General features: G+C 31.9%; 2 protein-coding genes across 4 annotated transcripts in view; one reads left to right on the top strand and one right to left on the bottom strand.

Annotated features, from left to right (window-relative positions):
• The window catches only part of LOC115448880 (bestrophin-4), a 29,759-nt gene extending 22,266 nt beyond the window's left edge, over positions 1-7,493 (bottom strand). For both annotated transcript variants that reach the window (XM_037441333.1, XM_037441334.1), the window contains exon 1: positions 7,109-7,493. In XM_037441333.1, coding sequence (XP_037297230.1) covers positions 7,109-7,179 — 71 coding nt within the window. In that variant the 5' untranslated portion in view covers positions 7,180-7,493. The remainder of the gene's footprint in view (positions 1-7,108) is intronic.
• Positions 7,494-10,414: 2,921 nt separating this feature from the next.
• LOC115448878 (protein PFC0760c) lies at positions 10,415-19,365 on the top strand. 2 transcript variants are annotated; one of them, XM_030176467.2, is made up of 8 exons: positions 10,415-10,699; positions 10,777-10,848; positions 10,931-11,181; positions 11,258-11,406; positions 11,926-12,118; positions 13,640-13,816; positions 13,986-14,282; positions 14,393-19,365. In XM_030176467.2, exons 1-8 carry the CDS (start codon positions 10,612-10,614, stop codon positions 15,980-15,982), a joined length of 2,817 nt encoding a protein of 938 aa, XP_030032327.2. In that variant the 5' UTR covers positions 10,415-10,611; the 3' UTR covers positions 15,983-19,365. The 2 variants fall into 2 exon arrangements, with proteins under 2 accessions (XP_030032327.2, XP_037297229.1); XM_037441332.1 differs by lacking the exon at positions 10,931-11,181 and having other exon boundaries at positions 10,435-10,699.
• The last annotated feature ends 3,004 nt before the right edge of the window (positions 19,366-22,369 follow it).

Here is a 22,369-nt window from a genome sequence, read left to right as displayed (position 1 = left end):
CGTAATATTGGCAGTTCTACTACTTGCGCCAATTTTCTCATGCAACCATTTACTATTGTGTACTTACAGAAAAAATAAACTGCATTTTACTATTTTCTTAATAAACTGAGCGTTTGGTTTGAAACATTAACAATTAATATAAATCAAATTATGTTTTGCATATAGTAGATACTGTTACAAACATACAATATATAAATATTATGTTTTCGCGGGGACCAGTGCAAATTGCGAATTGAATTACTTAATGGTGTTTCGAATAAATTTCATTAATTTAGTACTTGTACGGTCAGCAACAAAAGTCGATGAACAAATACTAATTTACAAAATACCTGAACATTGAAACGGACCATAAATCACTTACCAAAGAAGAGTACAGATTAAGGTTATCATTTCAATGTTACAAAAGTCGCTAAACATTTTATAACTTGACAATATATTAGTTGATGAATCTCATTATTGAATCTATACTTCTATACTATTATATAAAGCTGAAGAGTTTGTTTGTTTGTTTGACCGCGCTAATCTCAGGAACTACCGGTTCAGACTGAAAAAATATTTTTGTGTTGGATAACCCTTTGTTAGTGGAGTGCTATAGCCTATATATCATTACGCTATGACCAATAGGAGCGGAGCAGTAATGAAACATGTTGCAAAAACGGGCAAAAATTATTAGTTTTGAGAGCTTCTGTTGCGTGCTCTGCTTAAACGTTTAAAGTTATGCAACAATAATGTATGACGGGATTGTTCCTCTTAAAAAGTTCTACATAAGTAAATATATAGTAAAACAAAGTCCCCCGCTGCATCTGTCTGCCTGAACGTGTTAAATTCAAAAACTACCCAACGTATTAAGATGAAATTTGGTATGGGGACAGTTTGAGACCCTGGGAAGAACATAGGCTTACGGGAAAATATATAGCATGACTTTTATAAGGGAAAACTATAGCCCGAAAAACTTTATATCGCGGGTGGAGCGGCGGGCAAAAGCTCGTACACCATTAAAAAATATGAAAAATAAATTGACGTTTACGTTGAAACCTTCGAGGAGAATCTCCTGTCAGAATAATTTTGAATTTACACATTTGTTTTTTAAACCGGCCAGTGCTCTATAAAATAGGATGTTGAAAATGTAATTAACCTCTTCCTATTAATGTTATAATATTACTTTCTAATATATTATGATGTTTTGTCCATACTTAAAAATTTATAATTCTGGTTATTAACTTCAATATATACTACTATATAAACCTAAAGGGTTTGTTTGTTCGAATGCGCTAAACTCAGGAACTACTTAACCGATTTTGAAAATATTTCACTAATAGGAAGCTACATTACTCTTAAGCCCTATATGCTACTTTCTATTCAGGGTAAATATAAAGCACGACTTTTATCTTTGAAAAACTTTTTCACGCGGGCAGAGTAGCGAGCCAAAGCTAGTATGTTATAAAATAACAATTTAATTAACATCCTGGACTGTTGTATTTATTCGGCAATTTTTGATAGTAAAAACCGCGGCGCTGCGCTTCGCGATATTTGTGTCTTGAAGCTTGATGGGTTCAATTTAACGAATAGAAAAAGAAGCTTGCATATAAAACAAAGAATTTGCTAATTTCAGCCACATTTGTATTTATTACAGATCATAAAAATTGACGCTAGTAATGTTTAGCAGTTAATGGTTTGACAGAGTTCAACTACTTTTGTAGTTCAATTATGACAAGTTGTTTTGTTTTTAAATTAATCAGTAACTTATGGTAAATGATAATGATTAGGAAATATTGGAAACAAATTATGTTCAACGACTTCTGTTGCTGACTGTACCTTCGAATACCAGCTCGTTACTAAATAAAATATACAAAACCCTTTGTTTAGGAAGCGACATAATGTGTCAAATTAATAATCTATTTGAGTTGTAACTCCATCTGAGAAACATATTATGTAATAGATAAACGCCTACCGAGGTGACTTCATTATTGTGTTATTTTTGTTTGTGTATGGAACAGTTGAAATAAAGAGAAAGTAGGATTCATACAGATATCGATTTGAATCTAAAAGTACAATGAACTCTATACGAAGGGGGAAAATGGAAAGTGCAGTAGTAGTGCTCTTAATAATATATGAGTCCTACCTGGTAAAAACAGAATCAGACATTATTTGTTAGAGGCCGAGACGTCGGAAGCCTGACACACCCGGTTGCCGACTGAATTTAAAGGCATGACACATGACACTTTTTATTTTGTCGTGTGTTTAAGATCTAAATTAAAAGTAACTGTACAATACTGTAGGAATAACGTTAAGTTAAACTAAATTATCCATGACAAATAAGGCTAAATCTATTAAAATATAATGAGAGACATAAACTTTATAAAGAGTTTTATAGACTGTAAATGGTCATGACTGATTATAAAAATGTATACCTTTCACGTGTGCCCTTGCTAACACAGGACTTCTGTAATCGCGTTATACATTTAAAAAGCGGCACACTCCCACCTGTTTATGTTGCCAAGTTTTGAAGATGAATTACTGTCATCAAGACAGTCATAGATATGATGTTCTTTTTTCTTGTGACACAAGATAAAGTCCATAATGTAGTTGTAAACATTAGTCATTTTTACTGTTATATAAACGGCGGGTGTCATATTTAAACACTGTAACAGGTAACACGCATTTTGACACCATAATAAAATGTTATTACATAGGATATAAAATAAGTTTGAACTTTAAAAAAAATATATTATGTATTATTTAAAAAAAAACAACTAGGGGTTTTCACATCTCCACTTCACGATATACTGGCATGGCGCAGTTACATAAGAACTTTTCTGTGAAATTTAATATAATTAGTTCACAATGTATGAGCGACATTGTCTTTTCTAATGTAGATATGTATAGATGCGTATAGCATACATGCATTTATATATGTTACTGTGTTGCGGTATTGATCTGATGGTACGTCGACCCGTAAAGAGGATTGACTGCTACTTCGTACATACACACTATACATATTTTCGTATTCCGGGTCAAAAGAACGAAAATTATTCGGGGTTTAAATAACACAATAATTAGGTCTAGAATTGTATCAGCCATGACATAACGATAAAATTATTATAAGGGGACTGAAGTCAGTAAGTACAGCTACATTTTATGCATTTATGCAATTAGCATCCCTGTTCACTCCTTTGGGGAAACATGTAGGTATATATTAGTAGGTTACGTTGTACTGCTTGTTACTGGACTTTTCTAAGTGTTTTTTTCATGTTCATTATTTTCATCAATAAGGCATGAAGTGTCTATTAATATACCTGTACTTTCTATTACATGGTGGACACAAATAGGGTAGAAACAAAATGAATTAAATTTAGCTTAAAAATAAATTATAGTACATAGTATTTTGCATCAGTCTATGATAGAAATGTTTTACATTCAAAAAACAATGACGGTCTCTTTATCTCCAGCAACACAATTTGCTCTGTATCCTTCACTAGTGGCCAGGTTCTAAAATCATTAAATAAACTTAACCTGCATAAGAGTGCTGATGCTGATGGCATCCACCCTTTGTATGCTAGTCGTTGTGCTAAAGAACTCTGTTACCCGTTGTCTCTAATATACAATGCATCTTTAGCCTCAGGTATTTTTCCTCAAATTTGCAAAGGAGCACTAGGGGTTCCTATTCATAAAACTGGTAACACATCATCATCTGTTACTAATTATAATAGACCCAGTGCATGTCTTGTTGGTTGTCCTATTTAAAAATAAAATAAAAAAAAATAAGTCGTTAGGGTAGTACTTCACTTATACTCCGTAAAATACGCACCTGTACACGAGCGTGACCAATCTATATTTAAACATTTCTGATTCTATCACATCGATCGGTATTGGAACGAGTAATGTATTTTACATAAGTAAATTAAACTGTAACATATGTATAAATTCACAATTTCATTCACACAATTTCACTGTCATCGACATAAAATAAACCCTGGTCTCTAAAATATACACACTCACGTCTTTTAGTCCCCACGGGTAGACAGAGGCGCATCTGGTGCACTCACTTAACCACCGTGTGTATTTCGCCCCATGATGAGGTGTAGGAGGCAGGCTTGTTTCCATAACGAGGACAAATGCCCGACTCGTAATACAACTAAGCCTCCGAGGTAGTCAGAAAAAAAACGAGGCTAATTTATATTGGAAGAGTAAATAGATAAAAGAAGCTTTAACAATTTTTAATAAATAAAAAAGTGGAAAACAAATTAGGTGGTGATTATTATCTTTCTTTTGATGTTGCATATTTCTGTTTATTCAGTTCTGTCAGTTTCACAGAAATAACGTTATTGTTTCAGTAAAATGTCGTATGTGGTGTGCAGTATTTTTAATCGTTGATTGTCGACACTTCCATTATTTTTATTTAGCTATCAACTTTGCACAAAAATTACATAGAGGAAACTTCGTTTTTACATAACAAGTAACAACTGCGGAACTCTAGACACAACATGGCTCGACATGCTCTTGACCGATTATATTTACAAAAACAAATGGCTGGCAATTTCCATTGTGCCGCCTGTGTGCGGCCTTTAGGTACATAAGGTCAATGTACGTACTAAGTTTGAGTTTGTTAAGGTTAAAGAAAAAATTTCCCCGATAACCAATAAGCAAATCCATTTTTATATTTAACAGATTTGCGTACAAGTTTTCAATTAAAATATCAGTAAATCTGAACAACAACAATCGGTATAGAAGATGATAATTTATGGAACTTTGGACCTTGAATTATTGTGTCGATTCAAGAGGATTAGCAGCCATTACTTAAAATATATAAATATTACTCAATTTTACCTGACATCTAATTATTATCCTAAAAACTGAGACTAGATAACTGACTGAGATATTATTTGACTATAAATTAAAACAAATGTCCAACTGTTAAAAGCTAGGTCACGCTTCTTTGATTACCATATTTCAACGAAAATTGGCGTGGGTATAGTGTGTACTTAAAGTTCGTTAACCTACAATACTTCCTGATTTTAAATAAGTAGCAATTTTTATAACACCGAAAAGCATGCGATCCCGCAAGCTTTATACCTTTTATAATTTTCTCATTCATAAAGGAAAGTTCCTATTACGGAGTTTTACGGACTCTTTTCTGAGAAATATTACCACTGGAGTTCCGTCCACCTGGTTAAAGCCCTCCTCGAGAAAATGGCTCTTGAGCATTCGTTTCATATATTAACGACGCGGAATTACCTGCGGGAATTTGAAATGATTTACAAATAATTTCCTTACATAATAAATTTTTGGTCTATTTGGTATATTATAATGCTTAATTTTCTTTCTATATGGATTATAAATTTCAAATTGTCAGCTTCTAAAAGTGCCTTAAGAAGTGCCTTAAAAAGCTAGGTACTATACTTATTCGTTGCAGTAAAAACCGCTTTGTTTTCGCAGTAGCCTATACAATAAGCTCTAAGCAGACTAAAGAATTTTTAGACGATACACAAACGTAATTAACCATTTTTTTATTGAAATTATATTTGTACGGTTTAGTGTGATACCCATCATTATAATAGAAATAGGTTACCATGTTGAACTTAAATGATTAAGTACTTACTTAATATTATTTTTGGTCTATCCAAAGACAATGCCAACTAGACATATGTGTACATAAGTATTTTTAATTACGAAACATAATAGTTAATGAGCTTCGTACCAACTTTTAATGAGCAAGTGGCTCCCGGAATTGTTGATTCATCTACACCGAAGTCGAAATGCAAGATGAAAACATACGGCCCGACATTTTACCGTTTACCTACACAATTGCCGCCAATCTCAAATTTCACAGCAGATATGTGAAAATTGCAAGCAAAAAAGATGGTGATAGAAACATAAAAACACGAATGGGAGAGGAGATTACAATGCGTGTATTTTAATAATAAGATGTAATTTATAATGGAATCGGTATCTTTTTGAAAAGATTTTTTTTTATACGTAAAGAATCATCCTCATACTATTTTATTTTTAAGAATTCTTTGCTACATCTTTGAAGTGCAAGGTTAATTATCAATATTTCGAGTATGGAAGTATATTGAAGCTATATTGAACCCATCCCAAAAAGGATTGTCAAAATCCAATTTGGTTTTTACGAGTTCCTTTGAGCATCTTCGAAATTCGAGGTCAAACATATTTTTTTTATGGTAGTAGGTATCTTGAATCTACATTTCATCTAACTCGAAATGAATCATCAAAAATAATTTAATTATTGGAAGTTCCTCTCTGCATCATCGAAATCCAATGCAAAAATAATCATTTAAATCATACCACGGAGTAAAAATGATCACTGAGAAACAAAAAAAATAACAGAACACAAATCAGCGATTCCTTTCTGTCTGTCCGTTTTCTGTTTATTTATTAGCGCACATTTTCGAAACTATTCATCGGATATTCATATAGTTTTCACAAATGGACCGAGTATAATTGGAACCAGAATGGCTTGGTTTCATAAAATTGGATATCGGAAAAACAAGTTATCGTCATTTAATAAATTTTTATTCCATTTTTAAACTTTGGTTAGAAATTTTTACGCGGATTTCTACGCAGTCGGAGTTGCAAGCAGAAAGCTAGTATATAATAAACATAAACATACCGTTACATAAACGCCTAGTACCTAATTTAATAGTCCAGGATCTATTGAATAAACATTACAAAATTTATAACAATAATTTGCATCTTAATACTGTTAGTAACGGTATTTGTAAACGGCAATGTAAAAATGATTTGAAAATACTTATAAATAAGCGTTATTTAAATACGTATATATATAAGCTTATTTTTAAAACATAGATATATACATTAAATTAATTTATGCGCAGTTTTTAATCCAGTACTTGGCCAAAAACTTATCATAGTTCTAATTAAATCAAATTAACTTTTGTTTTCCATTATGAGTATTTTTTTAAATCTTATGCGCCACCGATTCGCTTTGTCGCGTTCATAAATTCATAAATATTATTGAGCATGCCTAATTATTTTTCAAAAGCATTTATGCAATGGTCTACCTACTATATATTACTAAATAAATAAATTATTCGCATCACTTATACTTATTTCTGTAAGTACTTACCGATATAAAACCTTCAAAAACGTGCCAAATCCTCGGCAAGTTGCAACTTCACCAGTGTATGTTACAGTCATTTTGCTAATTAAATATACCTATGATAATTATCACAGTATAAAATATAATTTAAATAAACTTTATTTTAGCAAAATGGCTATAAAAAAATAACCGTATACACGAATCATTACGAAATCTTGTCTTATAAATTACAACTGTATTATCACTATTAAATTTGTTAAAAGTTTTAAGCAAAAGGTAGAGTACTAAACTTGTCTATATTATATTCTAACATTATTTCACTAAGTATTTGCTAATTCCGCGAAGTACGATAGACCGGTCACCACATACACACTAGGCAAGCCACATAACTGTGCACATAACTACTAAATTACTGTCACCAGACAATTGTCACATGCGTCATGCTATAGGTAATTTTATCTTTTTTTTTGTGTTCCACAGATTACATAGGGATGCTACTCTCAAGCAATTTGACTCGGAGCACTTTCAAAGTACAATTGTCAAAAATCGATACATTTTATTTGATGCTTCGATAATTTACGATATATTCAATGAATTGTTTTAAAATATTGAAATCGTTATTTATCCAGCTTGTATGCACAGTGAACTGAAAAAATATCATCTAGGGTTGTCGTTAATTAGTAAAATCCGATATATTCGATAATTAGTAAAATCCGGTTTGACAATGGCTATTCCGCACTCCTATCAGAAAGTATTAGACATTAATGTATATTGTATAGCCACTAACGTCCATATTATAAACTATTTGTTTAAAAATCTGAACTAAAATGGCAACCAAACGTCACTGTCATCTATTTATTCGTTTGAACAACAAATAATTTTACTTATTTCAGTAACATTTTTAATCAAATCCAGGTTTACGCTTAGAATCGAATTCTTATATCATGAGCGCCACTCCGGACACAACCACAAGCTATCAATATTGACCATACTAAAGTCAGTTTGAATGGATTGCAGGTCAATTCAGTTGATTACAGTGAATGTTCGGAACGTCAAATCTAGTAACGTAGTACATATATATCGATAGTATTAAATAATATCTACTGCAATCTTGGTTTATAGGAGAAACTAGTACTTAACTGTTATAATTCTCACAGTAGTCAATAACATAAATCTGGTTACAGTGGCACAAGCTAACGAATTTCAAAAAGATTAATCGAATATTTAAGTAAATACAAAAAAAATCTTTTTAGGTGATAATTACTCTACATAAATTTATTTGAAAAAAAAATATCCGTACTCGATACTTACAAAAAATATAGATTCGATAAAAAGTGATACTTATTAGCATCCTTATTTAAACTCAGAATCATTTAAATAGACCTAAGACATATATTTGTAATTAAAATACTTTTAATTACGGCTGCTTATCACATTGTAGAAATAAATATTATCTTTACGTACTCATGTATCGTCCTTAACATTGAAATCGTAAAATTGTTGACTATGTTGATCAAAATGTTGATTGTCATTTACGACATATGGCAGCCCTAAGCATTTAACTGTCAGCGTTGCCAGACTATACTATTTGATACTGTTTACCGTATTATTCATGATCTATGTAGTACAAAAATGGAACTTATATGAAAGTTACTTTTCATTGTAATTTTTTCCCACACAGGTAGATATGAGGATGGATAACATTTTTTTTTTAAGTATGATCGAGAATTTATTAAAGTATTTGATAAGTTGTACATAAATAATAAATTTATTAAACTTATAATACCTTAAAAAAACATCCTTTATCAACTTTATGTATTAGATGATTGTTAATAAGTACTTAATCATAAAAATTACGGTATAGAAATTCTATTAGATATGACAAAAGCTTATGATAAAATACAATTCAACATATTACTTGTGTTGTGTCATGTGTTTTCGGTCTTTGAGAGTATATTGTTAATTTTTTCATTTAGATTTGTATGAGATTTACATGAAGTGATAAAAGAGATATCATCCGCAAATAGGACACATGGCCAGTGTAAGATTTTTGGAAGACCTTTTATGTAAATTAAAAAAAAAAGATAAAACTTCTTTGCGGAATCGATGTATTAATATTTTTGCTTTGTGAAATATTTTTTGTACTTATTTCCTTAGTGGCGTGATTGTAATTTTCTCTTTCTATTATTTGGGTGTTGTTTTGTAAGTAGAATTTAAACCAATCGTGTCTTTTCCGTCGAATTCCTATCCCGTACAGATTATTAAGACATGAACTTCAAAAACAATAAATAAATCACTTTCCACTCACCACAAAAACAACCACTAAACATATACACCAGTTACAAGGGGACTACATTAGAATTAATAAAAAATGTGACACTGTTAGGTTTGGACATAGATTCTCATATAAAATGGAAAAAAAATTAAAAATGACTTATGCTTTGTATAAAATTAAAAAAAACAACAGACGTAAAAAATGCTTGGTCATCTTACTATGCATATGCATACTCCTAGCTCGCTTATGGTGTGATACTACGGGGAAACAGTACTGACACGCAAACTCTCTTCACGCTCCAAAAAAAGACTAATCAGAGTAATAGTAAATTTTAAACAAACTGATAGCTGTGAATGTCATTTTCAAGCTTGCCGAATCCTCAAGCTTACATTCATCTATATAGAAGAAATTTCAAAATTCGTACACACCGAAATTTAATTACATTCGTAAACACCCAAAGTTTTTCCCAACAAGAGCAGAAATAAACTCCTCAATTAACCTCCGCTACGAAAACCACAATATGAAATTATCAATTCTAAGATGTCTTATTTTTGTCGTTGCAGTAATTGATGGACAAGTACAATTTTCCATTGTATTACATGAAGTATGTGCAATAAGTGTGAAAGATGAGGGAGGGAGAGAAAAGAATTTGAATCCAAAGCACATTTATATATTTGGTTTTATTGACATTGAGTCAGTAGATTATGCTTTAACCGGTTCAAATTAGCAGATAGTGATTGCTATAATCTAGGCGGTTATTTATGTTTCTGCCCGGCGGCCTTGTCGAGCTTTCTCAGTGTACATTGTGTGTTTTTATTTAATTTTAAAAAGACAGCATATAACATAACTGTGTACTGTCCATTGAGGGTCTTCATTATTTTAGATTGCATTAATATGAAAATAGCTTTCTTTTATGAAATTAGTCTGAAATTTTAAATATCATGTCTTTTTTTTGCATAAAGCCGTGTTCTTTGTTGAATTTCGTAAGTTGAAGTTTTTACCCGACTACTTTATAGTATTCGTATTTTTTAAGAAATTTTCACTGGTAACTCTCGCACAAGTGACAAAATAAATGTAAATGGCAAATGCCAAGATGGCTGATGTTGAGCTTTGATATATCTCTGAAAATTGACTATTTACTGATCTGCAGAATTGTTTTATACACGCTTGATTTATATTAAGTGTAGTGTTACATTAGGCTTTTTATGTATGTGGTATAATGTGCGCACTTACGTACGTTTAAAATATTTTTAAAATGAGCGAAACTGCCAACAGCGAGGGACTTGTAGAATCCGAGAAGCCGGTAACTGTATCTGATGAAGTAAAATTCCCGCCCTTCCCGGGTAAGAATATTACTGCAAACATAAATTAGGTTACCTTTGATTAACTCTACATTTTAACTATATTGTTTTGATATCAGAACCAACAGACAAAGATTTTGAAGAAGATGTGCCAGAGGAAGAAAGAATTTATTATAAAAATAAGTTTCCAGGTATGTGTAGTAAGCAATAACAATATTCACAATGGGAAGCTTCGTTACACTGTATTGTTGATTTGTGCTTAATTGTTTTCAGATTTGAGTGTCGTTAAGTCTATGCGATTACATTGTACTTCATGTGATCGTCACCTGGGTTCGTCTGCTCGTAATGTGTCTCGTATGCGCGCTCATCCTATGCTGCGAACGCTGGTTTGCCATACTTGTCACACATTCTATAATAGTGGAGAATTTGAAAAAGGAGATGATGGCTCTGAATTGTACTGTCGCTGGTGTGGCCAAGGTGGTCAAGTGTATTGCTGTTCAAATTGTCCACATGTGTTTTGTGCGGTAATTATTAACTGATTTTGAATGTATCAACAATTAAATATTTAACTCTAATAAAGACATTTTTAAAATATTTCAGAAATGTATAAAACGAAATTTTGGTGCTGTTAAAATTAAAGAAATTGAAAGCACAGATGATTGGAAATGCTTTAAATGCAGTCCCGATTGTTTGAAAGACCTTCGGGCATCATGTTGGGCAACACTGCGGTACTGTGATTTAAAAAATGAGTAAGATGGATTTATTATTAAATAAAAAAAGAGATATTGCAAAAAATAATTCTGGAAGGTATTTAAACAATATGTAAAACAGTTGTAAAGTGGTTTCTAATAAAATCAGATTTTCCAAATATATGCTGTTTCAATAAACAATCCTAGTAGCTTTATTTGGTTGATTGTGATAATGGACCAATCACAATATTTTTTATTTAGCCAGATCAAAGATTTAGAATAGGATTGTTTATTGAAATTGTCTGTTAGAGGACATTCTCAGAAAATGTGTAATTATGGTTTTATATATATATATATATATATATATATATATAAAACCGTCATATTAAATTTTAAAGGCCGAAATATCCATGATTATTAATTATTTTTACGTTTTTCTTTCAACTGCGAGAACTAATCACTAACTAGACGTGAATTTAAATTCTTTACTTGCCAATACTTGTTTAGTTACCCAGATTAAAGCCGAAACAAAATGTATGAAAATGGACCTTGAGGTACCACCTTAATATATTATTTTAGGATGACATATAAAACGGAAGATCCCAAATTAAGGGAATTATATCAGAAAGATTGTGCTCAAGATTATACTGAATGCTGTAAACATAAAAATAAAAGAAAAGAAAAAGAATCTAGGAAAAAGGACCCTGAACATCAAACGAGAAAAAGCACAGCTGCAGCTTCAATTATATCTAAAATACCACCTACAATACAGGTACTGCGTTTTTCTTTGTTTCACGATTTCCCATTGCCTCATATAATATTCACGAAAAAGGACTTTATATTCAATTATATAAACATATGAATGTGTTTATTGTATATCTAAATAAGCAAAAGCGTAATTTTAATTCACACCATAATCTATAAGACTCAACTCAACTTCACTCACTTTTAGCCATCATTTAGTGAACGGTTTTATAGGCGATAGAGTGGTTATCACGATATTTTAGATTTTATTCTCCACATATAACATTATAACTAATGCCAACTGCACTCCCTTTATTATAATATAGAATCATAATAAAAGGAACACAGATAGTAATCTATTGTCAACAATATAATTTACAAGGATGGCAAAAATAATATATCGCAAGTAAATCTACTAATTTATTAAATGATAATAAAATTTATAGCGTCCACACGTAACGAGCCGAACACACAGTTAAATTGTATCCTGGACAACACCATACTTATTGTTAAGTTATGATTTCATAGACAATTATTGTCTTTAGAATTATATAAATATTTATGTACTTGTAATGCGTATGCAGTGCGAGTACGACTACCGCGCTGAGGTCCTAGGTTCGAATCCCGGGTGGAGTCAAAAATGATTGTGTCTTGATTTTGAATGTTATTAAATTATTCGGTCGCTGCTCGGAGTTAGGAAGTTAGCGGTGTGATACCCCCGTGCACCCCGTGATCCTGCGCCTTATCCCTCCAGTATTTCGGATTGCCGACTCACCGAACTATGTGTGAAGGAACAGAGAGTGCACCTGTGTATTCCGCACACACTTGTGCACTATAATATCTTCTACGTACCTTTATAATTTCTATTGAGATTACCCGCTGTGACCGAAATTCGGCTAGGAGAGATGATTTCCTTTCGCCCTTTTAAGTAATTTTTTTCTGTAGTTGGCTGTACAGTTTTACTTTAAAAAATCTATTTGATATAAGTTAAGACCATATAGATGTATATTTGGCTCACTAGAATAAGCAGAGCATCCGAATACACATAAGTGTTTCTTATTACTATATCTATTGTAAATGCTACTCTTATAGGTCATTTTAGAATGGCTTTCTGTTTGACATTAATTAATACTAAAACTAAGCACCGTTACCAACATGCTAACCATTTATAATCAAATTATATCTTCACAATGGTATTATTATTAAAAAACCAAAAAAATTATAGTTATATTGCCGACTTTCTGAGATATTTAAAAGCAGTTTTAATGGAAAAATAAATGTATATTTATATTCATCTTTAATCGGATTTTAATAACTCTAGGGATTAGAAAGCTTCCCTTCTCCCATGTGTACTTTTTACTCTGTGTGTTGTAAGTGTATCCATTATTATAATTAAATATACGGCAAAGAGACACTTAGCATTTGTCATTTACGCGTGGTCGAAGTGCACACAAACATCGAATTTAAAACAATTGTAATCTTCAGGTTGCGTATACTAATAGCATATCTACCTCTTTCTTATAATATTTAATTATATAATTATTTACAGGTGAAAAAGTTTGCTTCAATGAGTACTGATGAGACTGCGAAACCTGAAAAAAAAGCTGTTAAGAGACCTTCTAGTCCAAAAAACACTGGGATATTTATAAAAAATCCTATAGCTATAGCTCCTGGTCCCCGATTATTAAATCCAATCAGTTTTCCGTCACCACTAAAAAAGATAAAGGTATGGATAATAGTCACACTAAAGGCCTAACTACTATAATAAGCATTCTATACTTATTATATTAAGCCAAAACAATGTATAACTATGCCAACTGTACACAATGTTTATTTGAATTGTAGTAAATATATTTTCCACAATTACAGTAAATTTTTATGTCCTATAATTTCAGGTGTCACCTGCACCAGTGATCAAATTTTTTAAGGATGTTAGCAATGTGGCAACTTACTCTAGAGTAAAGCAGAGACCTACAGTGCCTCCTGTGCCTATAATGCCTAATTTCAATGGTTTCAATAATTCAAGAACTTTTAACAACGTGAACATGGTTGTTAGTGATAACATAAATTTATCATTAGAAAATTTAACACAGGGATTAGATATGGCTTCAATGGCTGCAATGTCTTCTAATGATAATTCACAAAATGATGTAGTATGTACTCCTGATTTTCCTATGGAGCCTCTGTGCGAGGTAAACTGTGTACCATTTTTCATTTTATTATATGTATGATCATAAAAAGCCCTACGGCAGTCGGCACAAATATTAGTCGCAACCGCTTAATTTTTTTATATTGTTTGTAGGTAAGTGAAGACAATGATGATGATGTTCAATGCATTTCCCCTGATCCTGTTGTTGTGAACTATAATACCAGTAACCCACCTCCACTCTTACCGCGTGGCACTGCACTGCCTGATCTGTCGTCTGATAATATAATCCAAATGACTGAAAATGATGTTACTGTGAACACAGTCACAGGTGGTTTAAAGTTCCGGGTGGATCCTCAAACATTATCATCAAATAAAATGTACAGGTTACCTGACGGACGCGTATTTGCTATTAAAGCAAATCCTAACATGCCAGGAGGATATTCAGCCACTATAGTAGCTGTTACAGAAAATGCTAAGCCATCAACACCACAAGGAGCTATATACGCAGCTAAGCTTAGTGCTGTTTCCAATGTAAATTCTTCTACGCCCAATAATGCAACAACACGTAGTCACAATCGAGGTATAAACACTAAACGTGTCAATACTTTACAAAAATCTAAAAGCTCACCAGCAACAGATATGAGCAGGGAATGTGACTTAAGTGTGCCAGTAGAATGGTATCGGTATAATTTGATTGATGCAGTTGACGCTTTAGAATATTCTTTATCGCGTCTCAATAAACTTAAAAAAGAAGCGACTACTATGTTTTTACGCACTCGTAACATACACGAAATGCGTAATCTACACAGAACTTTAGAACGGTTACTAAATACTTCATCAAAAAGATTTAACGAAATAAGAGAAAATCTTAATAAGGAATTGAAACAGTATATTTCAAAGAAAAAAGGGGAACATATAAGTGACGACGATGACGATGACGTGGAAATATTGCCAGATTTGGATAATGATGACCCTATATTTATTGATGAAAATTCAGTAGATTCTAATATAAATGATAATGAAAGCCAAAAAGTTGACTTAACTGGGGCTTGTAATAGTGACCATAACGACAGTGAAGAAAAGGCAGATACATTGAGACTAGAAACAGACCCACTAGCCGAAAATTGTAACAGCACTGTTATAAATAGCAGTGATGAATTACAACTATCAATAGGTTGTAATAGTAGTAACGAAAGAAATAACTTGCATGAAAACAAAATAGACAAAGATAATGTGAATAAAGAAAATGATGAAAATAACTGTATTGAAAATGACAATAACAAAAATAGTAATAATGATAATAATAAATTGGTTTGTAGTAAACCTCTAGAAAAAGATGGCACTAAAAATCAAATTACAGATAACAAACCAGTCTCTAAAGAAAAAGAATTTTGTAATGATTTGAAACAAGATTCCAACGAAAAGGATGCTTCTGCTGATATTAAAGATCCAAACGAAGAGAAAGTATCTGACGATGTTAATGAAGATTTAAGCGAAAAAGAATCTTCAAGCCATACTAAACAAGAACATGATGATATTAAACAAGAATCCAATGAAAAAAAAAGTTTAAATGATTTTGGCATACAAACGACGACACAAAACAATATACAGAAGAGTGATCATAACAATGACAAAAAAAATCAGGACTCTGATATAAGTGGTGAACTAATTGAAACCTTATTAAAGGATGAAAACGAAGACACTGCATCTACTTCTAATTGCTTAGAAATTCCAGATCTGTAAGATAAATATGTATATATTATTATGATCCCCATAAGTATAATATAATTGCATTCTTAGGATATTTGATAACTGTTGTGTATACAAATTGTTGATTAAGTTAAAGTGAAAGGTTCCTTGCCCTTACAAAGTGATTACTTGGATAATATTTTGGTATAGTGACATACTAGCACAACTTTTTTTTTTGTTAATTATATAAATATTATTTTTGTTTCATACTGTTATTTGGCAATTTGTTATTAGGGTTATATTATTCAAAGTATGTATTTCTTGTTGTGGTAAGGAACTTATGTGCCCAGGAAACTATTCACAATATATAATGTGCCCTTTTGAACACAGCTTTGAAAACTTACAGTTCAAATAAACTGACATATTTGGGCGAGGAGTCTTTGTATATTTGGGAGCATTGTTCACTGTTAAACTGGGATGTATAGTTATGGCGGAGTGAAAAAGGACGAAACTTAGATTGAAATTATTATGTAAATAAAAAGGTTTAATTCTGGATGAAGGATTTTATAATAAATAATTTAATAATTTTTTTAATGTATAACAGTCGTCTACTTGCGATAGTGGCGACTTAATATTTATATGTGTCAAATTGAATTAAACCAAGTCAAGTCTGCATTCGTGACTGGCCAATTTGTTTTTTCTATACATTAGCTCTTTTTTACGTATATTTCAAATAGTATGTTGATTTTAAAATTAGATCTTAACCCTATCTGCTGCGTACGTAAAATGCATTACGGTAAAAAGACTATCCTACCAGTAAACTCGTTGTCAGATCACTTTTAATTGTTTTATGTCGTTTGAATTAAGTTTCGTTCCTTCTGACTCCTTCATACCTATTTATGTCACTTTTGATACTATAACTCTTGTAAAGTAAATTCTAAAATGTTTGTAACGCATGCGGGACCAGATGATTGTCTCGACCACGACTGTTCACATATACAGGATTGATACAAGAGAAGGGCATTAAATTAAACTACGTATATTTTATATACTCATTCCTTATTCCAAATGGTACGAAATTAGATCGCGTGAATAACTCAAAAAACAAAAATTCATACAAATGAATCAAGTGATATGCAAACACCATTTATAAATATTTTCGTCACGTAACAATATGCATCGTTGCTCGGGCTAAAGTATTAGCATCATCACTAATTATACATTGATAGCCCCAAAATTCTTCATATTTTATATTAGATATATTCGTCATCCTTCATCGGCGAACGATTTTGTTTTGAATTCTTCCTATAATGTCACTATTAGCGGCCAAACTTTTTAATTTATTAAATGCTAAAATAATGCGATTTCTTAATTCAACTATGGAGTTTACCCACAAAAAGAAGTCTATAGAAGTTACCATTACAATAAAGGCGCGTGTTTACAATCATTACAATAATAGGCACCGAAGCGGTGCTTGTGTCAACGTGCTTATTACATTCGAATAAGAATCAATTTGGTGTAATTTGTTACTTTAGAAAATTAAAAACGCGAAATACCAAATATCGAACTTACATCGTTTCAAAGAATAAATAGGGTTGCTAGGTATGTGGATCAGAAATTCTGGAGAAAGAAGAACAAATAAAAATTGAATATTAATTATTATGAAAGAGGAGCAAAACAAAATCTTTATTTAAATATAAATTATTTACATGTATGAAATTATATAAAAGCTACGTTGAGCTCAATATTTTTCCCCCTGAAAGTTGTATTCTTTTACACCACAAGCAGCTTACTATGTCATGTCATAATAGATGGCTAATGCATAAAAATCTTTTGCTAGGTAGTTAATTTTAACGTAAAATTCATTAAGGCGATTATGACTTTTGACTATAGTTTATTAACTATGCTGAAAACATGTTCGGCTGTGGCATTTAAAATAGGAATTCCACAGAATTCTCCCAGTAAATAATTGTCAGTATACAATTTATTTTCGAGAAAAAACACCACAAATCACTGAACACAATCGAGTGGTTAAGACACTTGGCGACCGACATTTAGCGCGCAGTGCGATGACGACCGCAAGATAGACCATTTCTAATAGATTTTAATAAATGATCACGTTTTGCCGGGTTTTGGCAATCCTAAATGCGCCTAACGCGAGATATATAACTATACATAGACCAGTGCCGGATTTATATTTTTTAATGAGTGTAGGGCACTTTATTTCCGCCGCTCCATGTACGTAGGTTTATGTATGTTTCTATGTAGGTTTCTAAAATACTTAATAATTTTCCATTTGTTTGTATTATGGAAGGCACTAAAGTTAAATAAATGAATGGTTAATTAAATCGAGTTACCGTCCTCTGAAATCTGCCGCCCATAGGCCTCAGCCCATAAGGCCTATTTACAAATCCAGGACTGGCGTAGACAGTGAAAGCCGTTGTGGCAGATACATCATGTTGTAAATAAGCAAAAACTAACAAAAAACTTGTGCCTAAACTACTGTTTTTATTCAAATAAACTTTTGCGTAGGGTCTGAACATAGTATAGGTGGTTTATTTTAATGCCCATAGGTGGTATCTACCTTGTATGTGTTTTTATAAATGGAACTCTTTTGATTTATAAAACAGAATACTTTAATAGTATACTACATGTAAAAGTTTTAATTTTGTATTCTGTTATACATAACAAAAAGTACACGCTACAAAGACGCCATTTTTGTAATAAGTTTACAATATTTTTATGTTTGCCTCAATTCTAGGTAAATACATTATCTAGAAGTAAAAGTTGCTTTACATAGGCTACTGGATTTCGAAATACCTATATTCTGTTTTATCTGAAATTCATAGTAGGGAATAAACTGATAATTATCAATATTATTATTTAATGCTGAAACCGACCTAAGGCTAATGAAAGATCCATCATAGCATCAAAATGAAATCTCATATTAAATATCAAATGTCTAGGGCCCTTCTCAAATTATCTTACTGAGTTGGGGCTACATTTTCGCATCGTTACACAAACATTCAAGTAGAGTAACCGCGGAGATTCGAGCTTATTTAATCATATATTGCTGGACCCACACCGTCATCTAATGGCATTAATTATTGCATTAATAGAGAGACAACGTAAATATAGCCACGACATATCGACAATTGCTTTTATTCTGACAAAAATTTTAGTTTTACCCAGTAAACATTTTCAAACCTATAATGGGTATTGGGTGTTATTAATTCTTAGTGTGGTCCTAATGCTACCTATAGCTGATATTATTTATAACTCAAGTCACGTATATTTTTATGAGTTGACAAAACCTTATTCATTTCATTTGTCTGGCTTGGCAAATAATATCTAAAACCTCACGGTTAAGAACCGAAATATACTGTCCTTTTTTATTATCAATGTATTGACTAGTCAATTGTAATCATTAATCAAAATTATAAAAGAATAACTCCTTTTTTAATCTGTAAAACCTAGGTTACGGATCTATGAACATTATCCACGTAATCAGAAAGAATTAGCTACTGGCGTAACTACAGCGTAACCCTTTACACGTGGCAAAGTAATAGAACCCTAACATGAAAAATTTATACCTATGTAAATTTTTCGGTGACTTTTTAGGTTGCAATATACAAAAAACGTAGATTTTACAAAATTTAGGTACCTTTGAGGCCAGCGTCCCATGGCGTTTGCCCGTAATTCCAATCTATAGTTACGTCACTGGCTATGTATAGCTCTGATGTCCTCTGACTGATAATGTATAAAAATGCGCAAAAACAGCAATCATAATATTACCAACACTAGTCAAACATACGGCAGCTACAAAAAACGCGTCACTTCTTTATTTGTTCCTTTATAATAGTTAATTATTCGTCGATGGAATCATCGGAGTACAACAGCGATTAATATTATCGTATATTTATACCAAACAATATTATATATTCCTATAGTTATGATCTGCTATAGAACTTCGCACTCGTTTAGATTCCGTCTTTTTAAACGATATCGACCGTTTGAAGTCGAAGTGGACAACTCCTAGCCCTCTGTGATCAACTTTTTACATTTACATTGTACGTACACTTATTCATTCGCGTGGATTTTCTTTTGGCTCATGAAGTTTAATAGTGAAAACTTCTTATATAAGAACAGTACAATCATGGCGAGTACGATGTAACACCCGGCGGCTAACAGTTAATTATGGTTTAGTAAATATTGTTTGATAATATTTCATCCACAAAAAGATTTTTACATTTAAATCCATAATATTTAATAATGATAAGCCCATTATTTCGTAAATACAGTAATGTAAAATATTTTATGGCAAGGATTCTCATCCTTTTTGTGATAAAAATAATAATTATATAACTGTATAATTTTAGATTATTATATGGTTAAAAACACAAATACAACTTGTCTCGATCTTAAAATAGGAAATTTGGATCGTTTTCTAAGATTTACTTATTGTCAGGGAGTCCTATTCCGATTACAGGGTCATATCTGTCTCTTTGGCATTATGGGGGCCTTAATGGAAGTACAGCTTTGATAGCTGTGATGGCAAAAGATCATCACTATCCAGTTCGAATAAAATCACCTACGAGACGCGTCTATATACAAACAATATGAAACAGGGTTGAAGTTCAGTTGCAAATTGTAAGGTAAACATGAGCGAAGTATAAAATCGTATCAATTTATGCATCACACAGTGTCAAAAGACTGCATTATATAAAGTTAACGTCCGTTTGAACGTTCCTTGTCGGTATTCTCAAGAAAACGATGCAAATAGTCATTTATTTAACGTGATTAATTTGTGACCTTAAAATTGAGTAGTGTATAATTAATTGTTGGATGGGATTAGATTTGGTATATAACGATCTAGATTCTAGACCATTGTTCCCAAAGTGGTCTAGGTAGACCGCCAGGAGGTCCACCCACGGGAGACTCAACCTGGGTTTATGTGGCGTGACAAAAGAATGGGTTTTACAATTCGTAAGCGGGGTCCACATGTTTTTTTCTGGTTTTGATAGTTAAGAACAATGTAGGCAGACAATATTTTAAGAAGCTCCATGACTGTTACGTGTAATACCTTGCATATTCTGGGGAATATGGTAGAAATTTAGATGCAGGGGGTCCACCGGAACCAGCAAAATTATGAAAGTGGTCTAGGAGAAAAAATCATATCAGGCATCGTAAACCTTTTTCGGAAATCCAACTATTATCAACACTTTAAATATTAAACAAAAAGTACGTTTCTATTGTTAATTACTAATAGAAAATTTAATTTCGAGAGCTAATCTCATTTTGTCATTTTTAAGAGCGCCGAATATGTTTACAAACCCTGCCTTTTCAGTATGTCGGAATAGCCCCAAAAAAGTAATTAGTAGTGCCTGCATGACGGATTTTTCTGGTTTTGTGGAAATATCCGTCAAATGGCAATGGTTTTTTAAAAAGTTGTCATTTTAATGCTAATTATAGCTAAATAAGATATCAAAGTGCATACAAAAGATTAATGAATCCTTAATTGCGTAAAAACTTCATAATATAGTTAATTTTAAAAAAATAAACTTTCTGGAAATAAGGCCAGGTAATGTGAGATATGAAAATACTATGCCTTAATTATAGCTCCTCCTAAATAGGCAAGTATTATTGAATTACTTCGCTAGTTTTGATTTCATACTTGTATCAATTTTAAGTTTTTCATATTAAGTGGGCTCACCTCTTCCTCCATAATATAGACTAGTAGGTAGTTAAGTCTCCAGATATTGTAAATAAAAAATAATAACTAATAGAGGCTTAGATTTTGGATTTGTGATAATGGACAGAATTAGAGATGTGATATATTATAATTTATTAGAAAGGCCAGACGCGTGTCTGAATCGGCAAGGCTGTTTTACTTTAACGAAAAGAAGTGTATAGGTCCATATAATATATTTTTTTTAAATATGTTCTGATTCCTTTGTGCTGTTAATTGGTGTATATTGCTAGCTTAAGTACGACAGAGGCGCCAATAAGCAGATGGGCATAAATTATCTATGACGGCATGACGTCTTACTGTTCGTTTTTTTTTTCGTATTTCCTATCTGAGACCGCCAAATTGCTAGTTGGCCGCTCCAGATAGACAAACTAATACGGTATTAATTATTCTTAATGACCACCTAACTCCTCTGAAAAGGCTAAATGGTGGGATGGTATCTGTGTATGTAATTATTCTGACTTACACTAAAGGGTTTTGAATTTTCAATGATTCCATAGGGCGACCACAATTTTATTTGTAACCTGTCCGCGTCGGCACAAATTTTGATGTAAAATCAATTTATATTTGTTTCATGTTTTGTTTTATTTCATTTAACGCATGTTATTGAAAATGTCATTCTTTTTGTATTTTTTGAAATAAACTAATTATTTCATAATATAATATGTGATAATTTTCACCAATTTCAATAA

This window comes from Manduca sexta, chromosome 22, assembly GCF_014839805.1.
Source record: "Manduca sexta isolate Smith_Timp_Sample1 chromosome 22, JHU_Msex_v1.0, whole genome shotgun sequence".
Classification (NCBI taxonomy): domain Eukaryota; kingdom Metazoa; phylum Arthropoda; class Insecta; order Lepidoptera; family Sphingidae; genus Manduca; species Manduca sexta.
The sequence above is the reverse complement of the archived record's forward strand: the minus strand, read 5'-3'. Positions and strand labels throughout refer to the sequence as shown.